Source organism: Pantherophis guttatus, chromosome 2 (assembly GCF_059756535.1).
Source record: "Pantherophis guttatus breed Tessera chromosome 2, ASM5975653v1, whole genome shotgun sequence".
Classification (NCBI taxonomy): Eukaryota; Metazoa; Chordata; class Lepidosauria; order Squamata; family Colubridae; genus Pantherophis; species Pantherophis guttatus.
The window spans coordinates 277358608-277380470 of record NC_142064.1 but is presented as its reverse complement, the minus strand read 5'-3'; the positions used below and the strand labels follow the sequence as shown (position 1 = coordinate 277380470).

Below are 21863 nucleotides of genomic sequence, written 5' to 3'. Positions count from 1 at the left end.
AAAAGAACAAATTGTTTCAGGGGGAGTAGGTAAATAACCAACATTCCCTAAAATAATATTTAAATTACATGGACTTTCAGACAAAAGTTGGGCAACTGTTGGCATCCTTCCTGATCACCGTTTAAATTCTACTTTCATTGCTCCTACTTTAAAGAACTTTAAAGAAGAGACTAGATGTACCTATTAGATGTAACCACTTTTATTCTGGAGGTGAGAAGACCCACTGGAATTGAGCAGCCAATAAATTTAAACAAATCAACATTATCATCAAAAAGCCATTAAAGGCACCATGGATGCTATACATATCAGATTGGATGCTGCAAAGAATAGAATCTCATTAGCAGAAATTATCAGTAGATTTCCGTGTATTAAAGGCTAACATTTTATTTGCAAGACAATCATAACAAACAACATTGGCTTGTCAAGAAGAAAAAGAAAACTCAGAAAGTGGAATACTTTAACTTGGAAAAATGCAATCTTTTCATCCACTTTTGCTCACGTGTGCAGAACGTAGTACAAAGATCTATCTAAATGCATGAGAAGTTCTAATAGAACAGAAGTTAACTTATTCTGGCTCCTCATGATCAGTAGTAAAATAACCATCTCTACGTTTATTTATTTATTTATTTATTTAATTTATTTATTTATTGTCATGATGTAGATTGTGTGCATGAGTATGTGTGAAAGGCAGCAAAATCCCTTCCACTTTCACATTCTGTCCGTACATAAATATGTGTGGTATTTTGACCCAGAAAAGAAACCATCCCATAATATTCTGGCATGATTTCCTTGTACAAAGCCCACTGGGCAGTAAATAGCCCCCCCCCCATGTTGAATGGACAGTCTCCTCCTCAAATAACCTGGGAAAATGGAAGGTGGAGAAAATAATAACAGGTAGTACGAATACTGCTACCACTCGAAAAAAACATTTTTCATCAGGGACAAAAAGAGGACAAAATCTAATCAAAAATGGTTAAAAGCATTTTCATGAGCATCAATGAAAAATCACTGTTTGTTTTGGAAGATTCTTGGGAGCTGAAAGTCCAGCTTAAAAAGGAATTGATTAAACTGCACTTTAGTCTGTGATCTCTCTGTTTGCAATCCATGTTTTTGAGTCAGTCCCGATGCCCGATAACTGCTTGGATGGGTCCCTGCAGTTTTATGAGGGCTATATTTATGTGGGCTGCAGTGTCCTAGGATTATGTGATCAGCTTTTGCTACCTTCTGACAAGCAAAATCAATGGGAAATCCAGATTCACTTAACAACCAGGTTACTTGCTTAACAAATGCAATAATTCACTTAACAACTGTGGCAAGAAAAGTTGTAAAAGGGGGCAAATTCACTTAACAAACGTTTCACTTAACAACATACATTTTGGGACCCATTGTGGCTGTAACTTGAGGACTGTCTGTAAAGAGAACGGGCTCTTCTTTCTACAAGATCCATGCTCGAGGGAAAGCATGTATGCAAGTCTAGGTCACAAGCTTCCTCCATTTCTTTTGGTGTGATTGTCAAGGGGATCTTTGCATTCATGGCCATTATTTCCCCTTCGATTTAACGGATTTTTACATACGTCATGTTTTTCCTAGATATCATCACATGCTCTTTTTGTACAGCCCTTAACTCTGTTATTTGTGGAAGTTCATGTGAAAATTATTAAATCAAACTCCTGCAGAAAAACCACCAAATTTGGTTCCTTCCATAAAAAAGTAATTCGTTTAGTAAATCTTCCACTGAATCTCAATTCCTCTTGGATTTGGGATCACTTTGGAATCATACAACTGTGGGGCTGGAAGGGGCCAAAAGGAATAGCCACAATTCTCTGCAATGCCTTGGAAAATCAGTTAACCCCCCCCCTCCAAGAAATAGTTGCCCAGCCTTTGGAATATCCCCCGAGATGGAGAACCCACAACTTCCACAAGTAGACTGCACTATTGTTGTACAAATCTTACCATTATTAAGTTTTTTCTTATAGTTAAACAAAATTTAATTAGAAGGTAGTACTTGCTTAACCACATGTCATTTTGCCAGGATACTTACAACCATAATTCTGGGCTCAATTATAGTAGTAAGTTGAGGACTACCTATATCCGTGATGGCAAACCAATGGCATGTGTGCCACAGGTGGCACATGTAGCCATATCAGTGGGCATGCCAGCTCAGCTCTGGCGCGCATGCGGGCCAGCTGATTTTCGGGCCTTCTGGACCCACCAGAAGTAGAGAAACAGGCTGTTTCCTGCCTCCAGAGGGCCTGGGGGTGGCGTGGGGAAGGCCCGTTTTTCTTTCTCACCTGGCTCCAGATCCTCTCTATGCATCTGGGAAGGGCGAAAACAGCCTTTCTCACTCCCTCGGAGGCCCTCCGGAGGCCTGAAAGGGCCCATTTCCCAACTCCCGGTGGGACATTTTTTGCTGTCCCCAGCCTCCAGAGACTCCTAGAGAGGCCTCTAGAGGCTGGGGACAGCAAAAAATGTCACTTCCTGTCCCACAGGGAGTTGGGAAATGGGCCCTTTCAGGCCTCCAAGGGAGTGGGAAAGGCTGTTTTTGCCCTTCCCAGATGCAGAGGATCTGGAGCCAGGTAAGAAAAAAGAACGGGCCTACCGGGCCACCACATGCCAGAAGCTGGAGGGGCAAGGAGGGTTGCGCATGTAGGGCAGGGCACATAAATTATGGGTATGGGCACGTGTGCACGAACCTCCACCGCCACCCCCCCGGCACGCGATTGCAAAAAGGTTAGCCATCACTGACCTATATTGTCAATATATACCTGTTATTTCTAGTCCTAGTTTTTGTATCCACGGAAAATATATCTTAATCACCTTCTCTGAAGCTTCTCTTTAGCCATCTGAATAGTTATGTCTCCTCAAACTCGTTTCCTCAGATGAATATTCCAAGCTCCTCCCCACGGAATCCCTGGTATGAAAATGTCTTTGCAGCCTGAAAGAGGGATGTTGAGGAAATAACCATGATCCAGTTGACATGACCCTTTACCATTTTTGGAGCACCCAGACTTAAAGCATATTTAAGACAACCATGACCTGGATGACCGAGAATCTCCATGGACTCAGTGAAGAATCCACCTTTTTCTAAGAGTACAATCGGCCCTACAGCTTTTTCTATTTATTTCTGTTCTGTTGAAGTCTTTTTATTCATCTTTTCTGCTTGATCTTTCCTGCTGAGTGGATTCCTGAAGAGTTGATCTTGTTTCAAGGGGCTACATTACCAAAAAATTGACTTCCTGAAGTGGGTTTGTTCCCCTAGAATAGATGGACTCAAATATGGGGTTCAGTATTGCTGACCATGATGACAGGATCAAATAGTGAAAAAAAAAAACATGGCAGGAGACTATAGAATTACAGGTCATAAGAATTTATTAGTGAAGTTTCAAGACACATAAAGAGTTTCTTCCTCAAAACATGTTGGGAAGCTCAAGTGGTGAGGAATAATTGCCTTGGCAACTGCTCAGAAAGAAGTTGTCTTTCTGCGGCTGATCTCACTTCTCCTTCTCCTTCTGGTCAAAAGATAACAAAGAAAAATAACAAAAAGGCTCTGACAATCCCAGCTTTTTTTTTTGCATTTGCAGAAAAAATACTTTGAAAAGTTAAAAAAAAAAGTTGGCCACCCTCACCCAGTCACATTACCCACCACCACCAAGCCACGCCCACAGAACCGGTAGTAACAAATTTTACATTTCACCCCTGGAACTATGGTATACTTTACAAGTAAAGCTCTATCAACACTTCCTGCAATTACATTTCTCCAGTGTGAATCCTCTAATGGTGAGTCAGATAGGAGTTTCTGCTGGAGGTCTTTCCACTTTGTCCATTTACAAGGTTTCCTCCCTGCGTAGATCCTTTCATGATGAATAAGATGTTCTTTCCCAGTAAAACTATATCCCCACCCCATGCATTATATGAATTTTCCTCAGCATGATTCTTTTGTGAGTAAATGTCTTGTGATTGTTAAAGTTTTCTTCACGCTAGATGCATTTATATGGCCTCTCCTTCATGTGGATTCTTTTATGAGAATTAAGTGGCCCACTTTGAGTAAAGCTTTTTCCACACTCTGTGCATTTATATGGTCTCTCCCCTGTATGGATTCTTTCATGATTAATAAGAGCACTTTTCTGAATAAATTGCTTTCCACACTCCATGCACTTGTATGGTCTCTCCCCAGTGTGGATCCTTTCATGATGAATAAAATCTCTCCTCCAGTTAAAGCTTTTTCCACACTCCAAACATTTATATGGTTTCTCCACTGAGTGGGTCTTTTTATGAGAATAAAGATGTCCTGTCCAAGCAAAGCTCTTTCCACACTCTGTGCATTTATATGGTTTCTCCTCTGTATGAATTGTTTGATGTCGAGTAAGACATCCTTTCTGAGCAAAACTCTTTCCACACACCAAGCATTTATAAGGTCTTTCCCCAGTGTGGATCCTTTTATGAGAATTAAGATGTCCTTTCCAAACAAAGCTTTTTCCGCACTCCATGCATTTGTATGGTCTCTCCCCAGTGTGGATCAGCTTATGATGAATAAGTTCTGTGTTCCAACAAAAGCTTTTTCCACACTCCATGCATTTATATGGTTTTTCTCCTGTGTGCATCCTTTGGTGTAAAGTAAGGTGCGAGTTGTCAATAAAGCTCTTTCCACACTCCATGCATTTATATGGTCTCTCTCTTGTGTGAATCCTTTTATGAGATTGAAGGTTTCCTTTCTGAGTGAAGCTCTTTCCACATTCCAAGCATTTATATGGTTTGTCTGCTGTATGTATCGTTTGATGTCGAGTAAGTTCACTGTTGTAAAAAAAGCTCTTTCCACATTCCAGGCATTTATATGGTCTGTCCATGGTGTGAATTTTTTGATGGGAAATAATATCACTACTCTCAGTGAATCTCTTTCCACACTCCTTGCAACTATATGGTTTTTCAATGTTGTGGATCCTCTGATGGTGAGTCAGATTTCGCCTTGTAATGTAGCCCTTTCCACATTCTGTGCATTTATATGGTCTCTCTCCCAAGTGGATCCTTTCATGACCAGTTAGACATCCTTTCCGAGCAAAGCTCTTTCCACACTCCAGGCATGTATATGGTTTCTCCCCAGTGTGGATCCTCTTATGATGAATAAGTTCTGAGTTCCGACGAAAGCTTTTTCCACACTCCATGCATTTATAAGGTCTTTCCCCCGTGTGGATCCTTTTATGAGAATTAAGTTTTCCTTTCTGAGTGAAGCTCTTTCCACACTCCATGCATTTATATGGTTTATCTACTCTGTGGAATCTTTGATATTGAGTAAGATCTCTGTTGACAATAAAGTCCTTTCCACCTTCTAGGCGTTTATATGGATTGTCCCATATGTGGATCCTTTGATGGGAAGTAATATCACTACTCTCAGTGAATGTCTTTCCACACTCCTTGCACCTATATGGTTTTTTACTTTTGTGGATCCGCTGATGGCGAGTCAGATTACAGTTTGTACTGAAGGCTTTTCCACATTCGATGCATTTATAAGGTCTAGCCCCCGTGTGGATCCTTTCATGACAAACAAGATGTCCTTTCTGAGTAAAAGTCTTTCCACACTCTGTACATTTATATGGTTTCTTTCCTATGTGGATCATCTGATGATGGTAAAGATTGCTCTTGTTACTGAAGCTCTTCCCACACTTCATGCATAGTTTCATCTTTTTGCTTAGACTGAAATCCCTCTGTGGTTTTCCAATTGTATGTGATTTGTGTTTGCTATGCAGTATTTTAGGCAAAGTAAAAGAGAAGGAATGGCTCTTTGCAGATACTGCGCTTTGCAGTGTCAATAACCTTAGCTGCTTGTCATTCTCATTCTCCAGCTTATCACAGTCACCATCACCTGCTTGGAAAAAAGAAAACAGGAATTCTCATTAGAATTTATACTGATGGCAAAGGGGGTGGGGGGCTCTCCCCCAGTCAAAAATACACCCATCTGAGCATCAAGCTTGGCACCAGCCATGTGTCACACTTGGAGGTGTTGGGTGCGAATTTTTATCCAGGAGATTCTAATGGTATCCAAGGGATTTTTCAGGCCAAAAACATTGCTGTTGATAGGTCTATCTGCCCAGGCATTTCTGTTTGAGCATCTAAGGCCTTCCCCAAAGCCATGGTGAGCATTTCTGCCAAGGCCTTAGTTGTGTTTTAGAAGAGTGGCTATGGTGACAACCTTGGACAAAATTGCCCAAGAAGTGCCTTGGCTGATTTGTCATCCAGGGTGGCCCTGGCAGAGCAGAATCAAGGGAAATATCCTCCACTAGGTATTAGCTACACACGAAACATTCTGACCCAGAATTTCCTGAGTTTAGGAGGGGTTTTAAAATTAGTGGCCAGGTAGAGTTCTGACCACCTTATGCAACTGAATGCAGGGATCTTCCCTGTTTACCTGCCACTGAAAACACCTTTCCCAATAAATGAAACCCAGAACAAAGAGTATCCTTACCCAGAGCAGCCATATTCCTAGAAACCTCCAGCATGACTTCCCTGTACAAGGCCTTCTGGCCAGAATCCAGCAGTGCCCACTCCTCCTCTGTGAAGTCCACAGCCATCTCCTCAAAGGGAGCAGAATCCTAGAAAACAAAAATCTTTCCCAGCAGACAATCCTCTTATGTTTTCTTTCTTACTTTCAAAACAGAAAACAGAGCTTTGCAAGAGACCATATAGATTATTTTTTCTAGGACAAACATAGGCCCTCCACGTCTACATATAGTCTTTAGGGCTGAGAAATCCCCCTCCATCTCCTCTATCCTGTTTTTGTAAGGATAGAAAACCCGGCTTAGATGCATCCAAGTTGTAGAATGGCACCCTTGGGGAACCCCTCAATGGGCTGAAATAACTCACCAAGGTTTTGGGCAGGGGAGTTCCCTGGCCTCAACCCCCTGGATCAGCAAAATACTAATTTCTTAGAAAACAGGACATAGCAACTGGAAACCTCTTTCCTGGCCTATTTTAAAATGTTAGAAATGAGCCTGGAAATCTCAGATCATCAGCCTTACTGTTACATCCGCTTAGCATTGATGTAGGCATTTTTACACAGGAAATCTGTCCTTCATATGATTTATTTTTAAGAGTCTATGCTGGCATATTTCTGAAGTTTTTATATTTGCTGTTGTTTCATTTCATGGCTTTTATATTTCAACTGGTTTTTAATTTTTTTAAAAAAGATATTAAGAAATATTCAACTTTTGCAACCCTTCGTTTGTATCCCCAGAACAATCTTGAAAGTTGAATGAGTGAAACTCATTGGATCGTTTTATGGAGACACCATGTTCACCACTCAAAATTTGGTTGCCAAAGTAACTCATGAACTGAATGAGTTTAAACTTCTTACAAGAAACCTACTTACCTGACAAGGTATCCCCAGTTGGATCCTCCTAAAAGGACGCTCATCAGGACTGGATCGATCTCCTCTTCCCTGGAGTTCTGCTGAGAACTCCCTCATGAATGGCTTCTGCAACTGAAAAAACAGCCTGATTTATGATCCACTTTCAAATAACAGTAAACATGTTAGTTTGCTTGCCTTACCTTTTTCATCTCCAATTGTACTTTTCCAACCCAAATCAAAATGAAAGAACTTGAGAACTCCTGTTCTGTGGCTGGCTGCTATTTCTGGATAAATGCCAACCGCTTTTGTGAAATACTTTATTGCTTCTTTTTATTTCATTTCCTTCTGATCAGGAGCTGCTTCTTTATTTCCGCCCCTTCACTTGACAAATGTGGCCTTTCACTCTATATGGATATAGTTATGCCTGTTCTATATTTTGCTACACAAATATTTTCTTTTAGATTTAAGGACCTTTATTTCTAGAGGGAGACAGGATCAATCTCTTCCATTTGGCATGGCTTCTCTGTGCCTCTTACAGTGCAAAGGCCACCAGCCTGGCAATTCAGGAAGAAACTTTGTGATAAAAACAGAGATGCTTTTGGGGGTGAAATGGACCATTTGAACATTGTGACTACTAATAAAGGCAATTTGCATACATTTTTTTCTCATCTCAAATTCTCAATCGGGTTTAATTATGTTTTAATGTCATCTGCAATCTACAGAAGGATGAGCTGAACTAGAGGATTTGTATTGAAATGTGTGGGAAAGATATCATATGCATCCTTACACATTCTGCCTTCTACAGTTCAAAAGCACAAATCAGAGTAGGCCCTAGAGAAAGACTAAAGTGCAAAGGGAAACAACAAATGTAATACTGTGCAAGATTCCTCCTAATCTGGCCATAACCTGAAATCTCTTTGATCCCGAGATCTCTTTGATCAAATACTAAAATGGGCCTTTCTCCCATTAGTTTTCAGTGAACAAATGCTAAACCACATGTCAGCAGGGTGCCTGAACTGCAGCCATTTCTGTCATGGTGGCTAATCAGATGCTTGTGCTACTCTCAAATACGTTCTGCTGAAACTGAAAAATGCAGATAACTATATTCAAGCTGTGATTTGGTAAAGTATTCTACTGGGTATCATTCCTTTCTGAAGTGATTGTGCTTACTGGAGACAAAAACCTTGAAGAGGAGGGAAAAAGGGCTCTCCATCTTTTTGCTCCTTAACATGGGTTTTCAAATAACAGCAAAATTGAATTTGGACCATATATGTATAACTTTCCTCTTTTACTTAAATTTTTTTTTGTCATTGTTTGTCGCTTCTTTGGACTAAATTGCAGCTACATACAGGTAGTCCTCAATGTACAATCACAATTGAGCCCAAAATTTCTGTCCCTAAGTGAGACATTTGCTAAATGAGTTTTGCTCCATTTTAGGACCTTTCTTGCCACAGTTGTCAAATGAATCGCTGCAATTGATAGGTTTGGTAACCCGGTTGTTAAGTGAATCTGGCTTCCCCATTGATTTTGCTTGTCTAAAGTTCGCCAAAGGGGACACAACTGCCATAAATGAGTCAATTACCAAACATCTGAATTTTGATCTGATCAGGGGGATGCTACAAAGGTTGGTAACTGTGAAAAACGGTTGTAAGTCCCTTTCTTTTAATGACACTGTAACTTTGAATGGTCACTAAAGGAACGTGATGTACTCTGACAATAAAGATTTGAATTTGAATTTGAACTGCTATAAGTCATATACTTGTCCTTGTTTCCTGCTTCTTCCAGAACAAAACAAAAAGATTTATCTAAGAGGGAAAAAAGAACAATATAACTTTTGAACATCTGATCTAAGTCCTTCCTAGGGAATTTTCACCAACTGAAACAAGAAGGGTTTGCCTGAAAAGGAAAAAATCAAAATATGAGAAGGTCCAGAATAGCCTGCTCTGACTTCTTCCTCTTCTTCATGTCTGCGATTTCTTAGAGGCTGCGAATCCCAAGATGAAGCTCCCTCACCTGCCGGCCCTTTGCCAGCTTTTCCGGGGCGGCTGCGGGGCCGAGGAGGCAGCCTTCGGCCAGGGCCACCGCCTGGGCGCAGCTCTCCGCCCCGCACTCCCTCAGCCAGCCCGCCAGCTCCGGGGGCAGCAGGGCCAGCAGCTGCTCCAGCACCACCAGGTCCAGCATCTCGGCTTTGCTGCTCCGCTCGGGCCGCAGTCACCCCCGGCACAGCCCGTACAGGCGGCTGCAAAGCGCCCGGGGCCCCTCGCCGCTCCCCGCCTGAAGGGGAAAACCCCGGGCCTTCATTCCGTCTCCGGATTCAGCGCAGCCCCAACGGGGGGAAACTATCTCCGAGGCCACCTTCGGGCACGGCGGACCCTCCCCCTTCCCTTTCCCGGCTTCACGGGGGGGGGGAGAAGTGGGGGCTCCGCTCCCTCAGTGTTTCTGAGGCGGAGAAGAGCGGCTGCAAGTCTCTCCCGCCAAAATTTCTCCCGCCCTCCTATCCTCACAGAATCTTGGTCAGAGAGTGCTACCTCCTAGAGAGGCAACACCCTATAGCCCCTTGGTTTACTGACTTTGGCTAGAGCGTCTCCTAAGGCAACATACTGCCTCTGCTCGGCATGGAGGGCTGGAAAAGTCTACTGCGCATGCCGTGTTCCGTAATACTGATAACTTTATTGTGATTTTTTTTTTACGCTTAAAAAGTCTTCCCAGGTTCCCTGCTGGGGAAGTACAGGTAGTCCTCGATTTACAACCGTTAGTTTAGTCACCATTCGAAGTTACAACGGCTCTGAAAATTGTGACCTGTGACTGTTTTTCACTTCCCACCTTTGCAGCATCCCCCTGATCATGTGATCAAAATTCAGATGCTTGACAATTGACTCATATTTATGACGGTGGCTGTATCCCAGGGTAGAGTGATCCCCTTTGGCAACTTTCTGACGAGCAAAGTCAATGGGGAAGTCAGATTCACTTAATGACCGGGTTGCTAATTTATCAACTCCGGTGATTCACGTAATAACCGTGGCAAGAAAGGTCATAAAATCGGGCAAAATTCACTTAAACGTCTCAGGAACAAAAATTTGGTGCTCAATTATGGCCGTAAGTCGAGGACCATCTGTATTTCGCCAGGGAGTGAGAAGGGGATGCCCGTGTGAATATGAAGTATTGCTTCTAAAATAATGTTTCATTATAACTTTCGCATAATAAAATAAGGAACTAGAAAGTTAAGGAACCTTTTGAAAAATTAGTTAAAACAGTATTGTTCTTACAGTTAACAATGTGGTTCAGAAAAGTCTAGAAAGAAAGGGGAGGTGCTTCCTGAGCAATAGGTTAACTGACACATTTCAAAATATAACCAATTTATGCAAAAGAGCAATGGAAAGTTAGGGTTTATGCTGTGATGCATAATCACCAGTGGTGGGTTGCCCTCGGTTCGCACCGATTCTATAGAACCGGTAGTAAAACCAGTGGGAGGCTCCGCCCACCGATCCCGTCATCAAAATGCTTCTGCGCATGTGCAGTAGAGTGTGTGCGCACGCAAACCGCCCCGCTGCGAACCGATAAGTAAACCCACCCAATAATCACACGTCATGTTGGTAGGGAGTTTCAGGGGAATATTGTTAATAGGCGCTCTGGATACATTGTGAGCTTGATAGTACCCAGCCAATGGGGAAACGACTATGTTGAGCATCGGGTAAAAGGATATAAAAACCTGTTGCATACTTTGATCTGGGTCCACCTCATGTGCACCCATCTTTGCAAATACGTTAATAAATGTTTGCTACTTTTTGGTACCAGATTGCCTTCATTTATTGTTTGATTCCTATTTCCAACACCAGGGTGTGAAGGAGAACTACGGGACCAATGATGATGGGCACAGCAGAGGTAGAGCAAGGCTGGAATAAGCAAAGTGCCTTTGGATGGGACCTGGTTTGATTGCTGCTTCTCGGTACCTGGGATTTCTCTTCCCAGAATCCTCTTGGAAATATGGATGTGTTCCTGGGATAGGTGCAATTTCTGCTTTATATAGTTTTTGGCAGTAAATTAAGAGGGGAATCAAGGAAACCATCAGTCCTCTGGCTGGAAAAGATAATGAGGTGGTGATGGGCAACAGGGAGGAAACTGAAGGGCTCAGTTCCTTAATTCCAGCTGGCTGGGGAATTCTGGGAGTTGAAGTCCACAAGTCTTAGTTGCCAAGGTTGGAGGATCACAGGTGAACACAGAACCTCTGGGGTTATAAGAGCTGTGGTGGCACAGTGGTTAGAATGCAGTACTGCAGGCTACTTCTGCTGACTGCCTGCAATTTGGCAGTTTAAATTTCACCAGGCTCAGCTTCCATCTTCTGAGGTCGGTAAAATGAGGACCCAGATTGTTGGGAGCAATAGGCTGACTCTGTAAACCTCTTACGAGAGGGATGTAAAGCACTGTGAAGCAGTATATAAGTCTAAGTGCTATTGCTATAAGAAATCTTCCAACACTGAAGTCATTTTTCAGAGGGTTCCTCACACTTCATCCCAGTTTGATTGCAAATCCCCAGAAAACATACAGATTTTGTAGAAACTCCCGTGTTAAATCAGGTGGGCACATTTTTAAAAATATATCTATGGTCCTAGCTCACACACACAGGTGCAACGGATCTTTTATTCACAAATCTGATTGGTGTGTTCCATATGACCCATCTCAGGTCACCAATCTGAAACTTGGGAGAATTTTGCCCTCTCCTGCTGCAGTTTGATTACTGAAACCTTCTCGATTTAAAAAAAAAAAGAGTGCCTTTCCAACAGCAAAGCCCATATGTGTTTAAGCACAGATGGATGATCTTCAGAGAAGATACAGGTATGATGAGGTGGAAGAGGGGAACTCTGGGTGTCAGCGATAGTCATAGAGGCGAGAGATGGCAATATGGCTGAACATGAGGAGGGTGGGGCCCCTTCACTCTCTCACAGTGGTGGGGCGTCCAGGTCAAATAATTGCAATGCAGGCCACTGTTCAAACTTATGACAGTGCCGATCAAGTAGTATTTATGATGGATCCTTGTATTTAGTCACAACATCTCTGCAGTCACATGATCATGATCCAGGCATTCAGAGACTAGCTTGCAATTACAAGGTAACAGCATCCCACGGTCCAGGGGTGAAATGCTGCCGATTCAGACCGGATCGTCTGATCCGGTAGCGATGGCGGCGAGTGGTTCAGAGAACTGATAGCAAAAATCCCTGCCCCCCCCATACCCAGCTGAGTCACGCAATCATCAGAGGCTTTTTTTTTTAAAGCATTTTTTCTACAACCTCTTCGGCCGAAAAAATGCTTTTAAAAGTTAAAAAAAGCCTCTGATGCTCGTGCGGCTCAGCTGGGATCGTCAGAGGCTTTTAAAAGCATTTTTTTTACAACATCTTCAGCTGAAGAGGTTGTAGAAAAAATGGTTTTAAAAGTAAAAAAAAAAAAGTTGGCCACGCCAACCCAGTCACATTACCCGCCACCAAGCCACGCCCACAGAACCGGTAGTAACAAATTTTACATTTCACCACTGCCACGGTCCCTTGATTACTATTTGCAATCTTTACTGCTGGCTTCTGAGAAGCAAAGTCAATGGGGAAACCAGCAGGAAGTCACAAATGGGTGATTACATGACATCATGCTTAACAACCGTTAATACATGATAACCGTCCAGGAAAAACTCGCAGCCTGGTCACCTGGACATTTCTTTTATCAATCAAGAGAACAACTTTCTCACCAATTCAGTGAGCATGAGAAACTTTCTGCTGTAAGAGAGAGACTCGGGATAACATCCTTCCAAAAGTGACAGGATACATTGTTTCTATTTCTGCAACTATTTGTTTATTTATTTATGTTTGTTTGTTTATTGAATTTATATTGCCACCTATTTGCACATGGTGACTCAAGGCAGCTTACAGAATATAAAATCTCATTTAAAACAATAACACTAATAAAAAAGAATCAAATTAATATAATAAAATCACCCCTCATCCTGGAGACAGCAGATCACATGAGCCTTTTAATGGCCTCCATCACGCTCTCGGTTTCCCAGGCCCACTGGCAGAACCAGGTCTTCAGCGCCTTCCGGAAGAGTGTTAGAGTGGGGCCCATTCTAATCTCTGGGGGGGATGATGTTCCAGAGAGAGGGAGCCATCACGGAGAAGGCCCTTCTTCTGGATCCCACCAGGTGTATCTCTCTAGGTGGATGGGACTCGCAGCATTCCCTGCCTCCCCGCTCTGATGGGTCGAGTAGATGTGACCGGCAAGAGACGGTCCCTCAGATTATCTGATCCCAAGCCATGAAGGGCTTTAAAGGTGACAACCAGCACCTTGAATTGCACCTGGAAGCAAATTGGCAGCCAATGCAGTTCCCGCAGAAGAGGTGATACATGTGCACATCGGGGTCTGCACAAAACCATGCGGGCTGCTGCATTTTGCACCAACTGGAGCTTCCAAATGCTCTTCAAGGGCAGCTCCATGTAGAGCTCATTGCAATAGTCAAGACAGGAAGTGACTAGGGCAGTGATGGCTAACCTTTTTGCCGTTGCGTGCCAAAAGCGGGGGGAACATGGGGGGGTCGCGGGTGCCTGTGCCCACATCCATAATTCAATGAGCCTCGCCCTCCCGTGCATGTGCACGTGACCCCCCCTTCCCGTGCTTTTGGCACATGATGGCATGGTGGGCCCAGTAGGCCCATTTTCCCCTCTCCCCAGGCTCCAGAGGCTTTCTAGGAGCCTGGGGAGGGCAAAATCAGCCTTCCCCATCTCCCCGGAAGCCTTCCGGAGATTGGAAACAGCCAGTTTCCCGATTTCCGGTGGACTAGAAGGCCTGAAAATCAGTTGGCTGGTGCGCGCATGCACGCTGGAGCTGAGCTAGGGCAACACTTGCGTGCCCACCAATATGGCTCCACGTGCTACCTGTGGCACCCGTGCCATAGGTTCGCCATCACGGGACTAGGGCATGAGTGATGTGAGTAGGGATTGTTGATCCAGGAAAGGGCATAACTGGTGCACAACCCGCAGTTGCACAAAAGCTCTCCTGGCCACAACCACCACCTGCTCTTCAAGCAGGAGTCATGAGTCCAGGAGAAATGCCAGATTACACACAGGGTCTGTTTGGCGTAGTGCCACCCCATCCAAAACCAAAGGTGGCAATTCTCCCTGAGCCAACGAACACCAAATCCAGAGCCACTTAGTCTTGCCAGGGTTTAATTTCAACCCGCTGCTCCCCAACCAGCCCCTAACAGCCTCCAGGTACTGCGAGAGGGAGGACAAGGCATCACTTAACTCACCATGGGCCGAGACATACAGCCAAGTATCATCAGCATATTGGCGATACCTCAGTCCATGGTGGCAGATGATCTCACTCAGCGGCTTCATATAAATGTTAAACAGGAGCGGAGAGAGTACCAAGCCCTGCGGAACCCCACAAAGCAGTGGGCAAGAGCTGGATCTCTCCCCTTCTATCAACACTGACTGAGAGCGGCCGCAGAGGAAGGAAGTGAACCAGGATAGCACAAGGCCTCCCACTCCATCCCCTGAAGCCGCTCCAGAATACTACAGTCAATGGTATTGAAAGCTGCCGAGAGGTGAAGTAGAGCAAGGATGGATGCACTACCCCCACCCCACTCCCACCAGAGATCATCCAGACGTGCGACCAATGCTATTTCTGTCCCAAATCCAGGCCTGAATCCTGACTGATAGGGATCAAGATCATCTGTTTCATCCAGAAACCTCTGGAGCTACCGTGCAACCACCTCTCAACATCCTTTCCCAAAAAGGGAAGATTGGAGACAGGTCGGAAATTATCCAACAGGGTGGAATCCAACAATGGCTTCTTAAGAAGAGGGTGGACCACAGCCTCCTTAGAAGAGGCTCACCTTAAAGAGGGTCGCTGGGCGATTAACTGCAGATGCAATTAGTGTGAAGTATTTACACTTCACCGCATGAATTGCCACAAGGTAGGCCTTAATAGCAGCTCTTACCAGTGTTCGATCGAGTTAATGTCTTGTCTTCTGCCAGCGGCGTTCTAGACGTCTCATGTATTTCATCCCACTCAGTTCCTCTGAATACTACGCATATCTCACCCACCAAGGAGAAAGCCACTCCTCCCGCCCCCCAACTCTCACCCAGGGGAAAGGGACCAACATACTCGCCTCTCACCCAACTTTCTGTTCCGGCCCCAGGATTCCCCAAGCAGAAGCAAGATTGCAGAAGGTAGCTAAAAGTAGCTATCATATTTTACGTATTGTAAGATCGCTGCTTGTACCAAAGCTCTTTCCACACTCAGTGCATTTATATGGTTTCTCCCCTATATGGGTCCTTTTATGATGAACAAGGTCTTTGTTCCCAATGAAGGGTTTCCCACACTCCAAGCATTGATATGGTTTCTCACCAGCATGATAAATAAGAATATTGTTTCTATGGAAGGTCTTATTACACTTCACACATTTATATGGTTTTTCATCCGTGTGGGTTCTTCGATGGAATGCAAGGGCACTGCTGTTATTAAAGCTCTTCCCACACTCAGAGCATTTATGCGGTTTCTGTGTTGGGTGAAATCCTTCAGTAGAACTCTGATTGTGGTTCAGACTAAAATTCTTTCCAGATTTTAGAAACATATGTGACTTATTTTTCCTACAAAATTGTTCAGGTACATTAAGAGAGAAGTAAAGATCGATACATTCTTCATGTTGTCTATATTTATATTGTTTCCATTTAGTCTGGGTTTTGCAATAGTTATTGACTATTGCAAATTTATGTTGATCTCTGTTGTCACATTCTGAGTATTTTCCCTTTCTTTTCAGATCTGCCTGGATCGGGAAGTTATGGAGTTCAACATATAGAGGACATTTCTCCTCTCCATTCCTTGAGTCCATTCTGTCTTGCTTTCTTTGTTTCCCTTGCTTTTCAATCATCAGTTTTTCCACCTCCTGCTTGTTTGCAATGGCACTTCCCATGACTCCTTGTCATGCTCGTTCTCTTGCTCATAACCTTTGAAGAAAAAAAAAATCTGTTATGAATTGTATGCAGAAACTGAGACAACACAAACCATTAACTGTATCTGTAATTCATCGTTATTAAGAGTGTCTCTCTTTTATTGAGATATTTGATTGTGAATGTATTAACAGCGGCTAGAATTGTGTTTGCTAAAAATTGGAAAAATGAGAAAATGCCAACGCAAGATGAAGTTATTAAGAAAATAATGGAATGTGCAGAAATGAGTAAATTGACATTTGAAATTAGAGAACAAGAAGATAAACATTAAATTATAAGATATGGGATCTATTTTACCAATGGTTAGCTAAAAAGACATGGAAATGAAATATGGTAGAGATTTTTCCAATGCAAGAAATGTACAATTATATAAAATATAATATAAAGATGTACTGTTATTGGAATGATTTAGGAGAATGAAGGGCATAATACAAATTGACTTAAATCTTAAGATTATTTTGTATGAAATGAGGGAAGAAACAGCCATAGTTAAACATATGATTAATGAGGATAACAATACATGGATATATATGAACAGAGTGAAGATGCACAAAAGACTTGTAACCAGCCGACACACTGTTTGCATTTACATTGAAGATGGTTTTTTATTTGTTTTTTATGTATTTGTTTAAAAATAATTTTTTGTCAACAAAAAAAGTGTCTCTCTTTTGTCTTTGTATTCTTTGATCAAAATAAACGGGGCTAATTAATGTTGAAAAAAATCCTTCCCTGCTGCTTCTTTTCAAGGAGCTTCTTGCTTTTAAGATGTCTCTTTAAGAGGAACAAATACATCAAACTTTGCTGGCACCTAGGCAGGAAAAGGGAGTAGTCTCGCAGCCATCACGGGTGTCAAACTCGCAGCATCACATTGCCAACACATGATGTTTTGCGACGTTTTCCCATTCGCGGAGCTGGGGTGGGCGTGGCATGCATGTGTCGCATCCGGCCCATGGGCCGCCAGTTTGACACCCCTGCTATACATTAAAAAAACCTTTTTTATGCTAAACAATACAGGTAGTCCTCGACTTACAACAGTTCATTTAATGACTGTTCAAAGTTACAATGGCACTGAAAAAATTTATAATGGTTGCAGTGTCCTGGAGTCACGTGATCCCCTTTTGCGACCATCTTATAAACAAAGCCAATGGGGAAGCCAAATTCACTTAATAACTGCATTATAAACTCAACTGCAGTGATTCACTTAACAACTATGGCACGAAAGGTCATAAAATGGGGTAGATTCACTTAACAAATGTTTCTCTACTGGAAGAAGGAAGATTTACCTACTATTCAAGAATGGACATTAAAAGTAGTAAATTTAGCAGAAATGGCGAAAATTTCAGCATATCTGAAGGACCAATCAAATGAAAAATATATGTTAGAATGGAAAAGATGGATTGATTATATTCAAGGCAAATATCGGACTAAAAAATTTCAAATAGCTTATGAATGATCAAAGAGATTTTATAAAGTACTTAAATTTAGTTTAGTAAAAGGGGAGTTAAAAGTTCAAGAGGGGGATAGGAGACTATAGATAATTAGCTTATGTTAGCTTATGATTGTCAAATGTTATACCCTGTATTTTGCTCTGGGAAGTGGGGGGGGGAGGGAGGGGAGGGGGAGTAGGGAGGGGGAAGGGGAAATGTTTGTAAAAAAATTTTAAAAAACTTTTCAATAAAAAAAACACAAATGTTTCTCTTAGCAACAGAAATGTTGGGCTCAATTACGGCCATAAGTCGAGGACTACCTGTATTAATGTTCTCGCCAGTCTTTCAGAAACAAGCCTTCAAAGAACAGCCCCTGTTCAACAAAGATTAGATCAAGCAATAATGAAATCTAAATGAGGGAATATATTGAAGGATAAGACAGGAAAAAGGACATCGGGAAAACAATTCTGGGAGTACAAGGTACAAATTAAACCCATTCAATTTTCACATGATCCCAATTTCACATTTGGCTCCCCGCATGTTAAGAAAATTACCTTTCCATGAATCTATGCCCCTACTTAGGAACAGATACATCTGTAAATGAAGCTGCTGGATGAAGCCGTTGATTAACTTGGTCTTGATGAGAATAAGATGCTAAATGAGAATAACAACATAAAGGGATATATATATAAAATTGTCAAATAAGAGAAATTAAATAATTTGTAATTTTGGATGTGGGATTATGCACAAAAGAATCTTAACCGATTGACACACTTTCTGAGATTGTATTGCATGGTGGTTGTTTTATGTTTTGTTTTGTTTTAAATAAAAATTAAAAAAAAAAAAGTCAGACGCCCTTCCAGCAGCCACGAGGACCCTCCAGGATCAGGAAAGGTCCCAGGGAAGGAGGAAGAGGAGGAGTCGGGGATGGGGAGCCACCGGCTTCCCGACACCCAAGCGGGGCCCTTGGATAGCTGCAGACGCCTAGAGACAGCCAGGAAGCATCACTGCAGCGGCCAGGCGGCCTCCTCCCTTCTGTTTTACACCCGGGGGGCCATAGAGTCTCGCCTCTCCCAACACACCTGCCTTCCTCTCGCTCCTCTCGTTACATGCGGGTCTCCCTTCCGGCGGAAGTCCCCGCGGCCGACAGAAACCTCGGGAAGAGGATAAAAGAGCGAGTCTTCCTAGAAAGGCTCCCTTCCTTCTGGATCCTGTCTTCAGGGCGAAGACCGTTGGCCTTGTTCCCCCGCGCATGCTCAGTTTCGTTCAGAAACTCAAAAGTTGGGGTATTATTTTTTTTTTTCCCAAAGCAAGCACAGACTGTTCCCCGGCTGTTATTCGGTCATGCGGGGAATCGCAGTGGGAGTGTGGGTTAGAGGAAAGTTGGGGCCGTTGACATTTCAGACAAGAGACTGGACAGTTACTTGTCTCGAAATGGATCTCCTGCTTGAACAGGGAGCTGGACTAGAAGACCTCAAAGGTCCCTTCCGGCTCTATTCTGATTCATTGATACATTTCTTCCTTCCCAAGAGGGAAGGAAATGGGAAAGTGAAGCCCCCAAATTCCCAAAGGCGGTTCCCGAAAAATCTAAGCTACAATCAATTAGAATAGAACTGGAAGGGACCTTGAAGGTCTTCTAGTACAGGGGTCTCCAACCTTGGCAACTTTTAAGACTTGTGGACTTCCAACTCCCAGAATTCCTCAGCCAGCTTTGCTGCCTGAGGAATTCTGGGAGTTGAAGTCCGCAGGTCTTAACAGTTGCCAAGGTTGGAGACCCCTATTCCCTGTTCAAGCAGGAGACCGTATGCCATTTCAGACAAGTGGCTGCCCATTCTCTTCTTGAAAGCCTCCACTGATGAAGCACCCACAACGTCTGAAGGCGAGCTGCTCCACTGGTTGATTATTCTCACTGTTAGGAAGTTTCTCCTTAATTCCAGGTTGCTTCTCTCGTCGATTAGTTTCCATCCATTGTTCCTTGTCTGACCTTCAGGTGCTTTGGAAAATAGGTTGACCCACCCCACTCCTCTTTGTGGCAGCCTCTCAAATACTGGAATACTGCTATCATGTCACCCCTAGTCCTTCTTTTCTCTCGATTAGCCGTATCCAAATCCTGCAACCGTTCTTCATATGTTTTAGTCTCCAAGGCTTTTAATAATCTTAGCTGCTCTTCTTTGCTCTTTTTCAAAAATCTCAACATTTTTTGTAATGTGACCCAAACTGGATGCAGTATTCCAGGTGTGGCCTTACTAAGGCTTTATAAAGCGGTACTAATACTTCACGTGATTTTGATTCTATGCCTCTGTTTATACAACCAAGGACTGTATGAGCTTTTTTGGCTGCTGCCCAACACTGCCAGCTCATATCTAAGTGATCTGCCGCACTCTCCTGTGCCTTTTTTTTTAAAATCATGTGAACGCCATGCCACCCGAAACTAACTTGCTCATGGTTTGCTACGACTTGTTCCCGTTTTAACCTTATGAAAGAAGTAAAGAAGCGTGAGTAAAAACCCACACATGTTTTGCCACAAACAATGATTTAAAGAGAAAAAGATGCTTTTAATCCCCCAAAGAGGCAACCTCCTCCAAGGAAGAGAAACAGTTCTTGAAAAAGTTCAAAGATTTTCGGTAAACAAGAGTTTTAAAAAATGACAGTGCAACTAAGAGATCTGCAGGGGAAGTTTGAAATTTAGTGCACAGAGAGAGGATTTTTGGGGGGGGGGTGCGGAGACCAAAGAAACTCCCTTCCGTGCGAAATAACATTTGTCTAACTGACACGACTTCGCAACTAAAAACAACAAAACATTTCAGGGGGGAAATTCCGGAGCCTGGAAACGGGAGGCGAGCGACCTGATGCACCTGCACCGCTAGAGCACATCAAAGTATTGCTTGCAACACAAAATTGAATGTCTCAGGCCCACGCTTCCCCTGATCTCCCACGAAAATATAAACGGTCTTCTAGCATTTCCTTCTGGAAAGAAGAAAGAAAGAAAGAAAGAGAGAGAGAGAGAGAGAGAGAGAGAGAAAGAAAGAAAGAAAGAAAGAAAGAAAGAAAGAAAGAAAGAAAGAAAGGGGGAAAGAAAGAGGGAAACAGAGGGGGAAAGAAAAGTGGGAAAGAAAGAGAGAGAAAGAGAGAGAAAGAAACAGTGGGAAAGAAAGAAAAAGAAAGAGAAAAAGAGGAAAAAAGAAAGAAAGGGAGAGAGAAACGGGGAAAGAAAGAAAGAGGGGGAAAGAGAAAGAAAGAAAGGGAAAGAGAGAGAGAAACATGGGGGAAAGAAAGAGGGGTAAAGAAAGAGAAAGAAAGAAACAGTGGGAAAGAAAAAGAAAAAGAAAGAAACGGGGAAAGAAAGAGGGAAACAGAGGGGAAGAAAAGAGTGGGAAAGAAAGAGAGAGAGAGAAAGAAACAGTGGGAAAGAAAGAAAGAAAGAAAAAAGAGGAAAAAAGAAAGAAAGGGAGAGAAACGGGGAAAGAAAGAAAGAGGGGGAAAGAAAGAGAAAGAGAAAGGGAAAGAGAGAAACAGAGAGGGGGAAAGAAAGAAAGGGGTAAAGAAAGAAAGAAACAGTGGGAAAGAAAAAGAAAGAAAGAAAGAAAGAAAAAGAGATGGAGCGGGAAAGAAAGAAAGAAAAAAAGAAAAAGAGAGGAGGAAAGAAAAAAGAAAGAAAGAAAGAAAGAAAGAAAAAAAGATGGAGCGGGAAAGAAAGAAAGAAAAAGAGGAGGAAAGAAAAAAGAGAAGAAAGAAAGAAAGAAAAAGAAAAAAGAGGAGGAAAAAAGAAAGGGAGAGAGAAACGGGGAAAGAAAGAAAGAGGGGGAAAGAAAGAGAAAGAAAGAGGGAAAGAGAGAGAGAAACAGAGAGGGGGAAAGAAAGAAAGGGGTAAAGAAAGAAAGAAACAGAGTGGGAAAGAAAAAGAAAGAAAGAAAGAAAAAGAGATGGAGCGGGAAAGAAAGAAAGAAAAAAGAAAGAAAAAGAGAGGAGGAAAGAAAGAAAGAAGAGATGGAGCGGGAAAGAAAGAAAGAAAAAGAGAGAGAGGAGGAAAGAAAAAAGAAAGAAGAAAGAAAGAATGAAAGAAAGAAAGAAAGAAAGAAAGAAAGAAAGAAAGAAAGAAAGAAAGAA

General features: G+C 42.7%; 1 protein-coding gene and 1 long non-coding RNA gene across 3 annotated transcripts; both read right to left on the bottom strand.

Annotated features, from left to right (window-relative positions):
- Window positions 1-3351: 3351 nt before the first annotated feature.
- On the bottom strand, window positions 3352-9870 carry LOC117670025 (uncharacterized). Of its 2 annotated transcripts, none has more exons than XM_087884514.1 (4): window positions 9353-9870; window positions 7361-7471; window positions 6458-6584; window positions 3352-5860 (listed from the first exon to the last, which is right to left on the bottom strand). In XM_087884514.1, exons 1-4 carry the CDS (start codon window positions 9518-9520, stop codon window positions 3978-3980), a joined length of 2289 nt encoding a protein of 762 aa, XP_087740640.1. In that variant the 5' UTR covers window positions 9521-9870; the 3' UTR covers window positions 3352-3977. The 2 variants fall into 2 exon arrangements, with proteins under 2 accessions (XP_087740640.1, XP_087740641.1); XM_087884515.1 differs by having other exon boundaries at window positions 3352-5857.
- A 3281-nt stretch (window positions 9871-13151) lies between these two features.
- LOC117670035 (uncharacterized) lies at window positions 13152-19314 on the bottom strand. The gene is made up of 3 exons (XR_015731807.1): window positions 18839-19314; window positions 18311-18410; window positions 13152-16326 (listed from the first exon to the last, which is right to left on the bottom strand). It is a non-coding gene; the product is annotated as an uncharacterized LOC117670035 (long non-coding RNA).
- Window positions 19315-21863: the final 2549 nt, after the last annotated feature.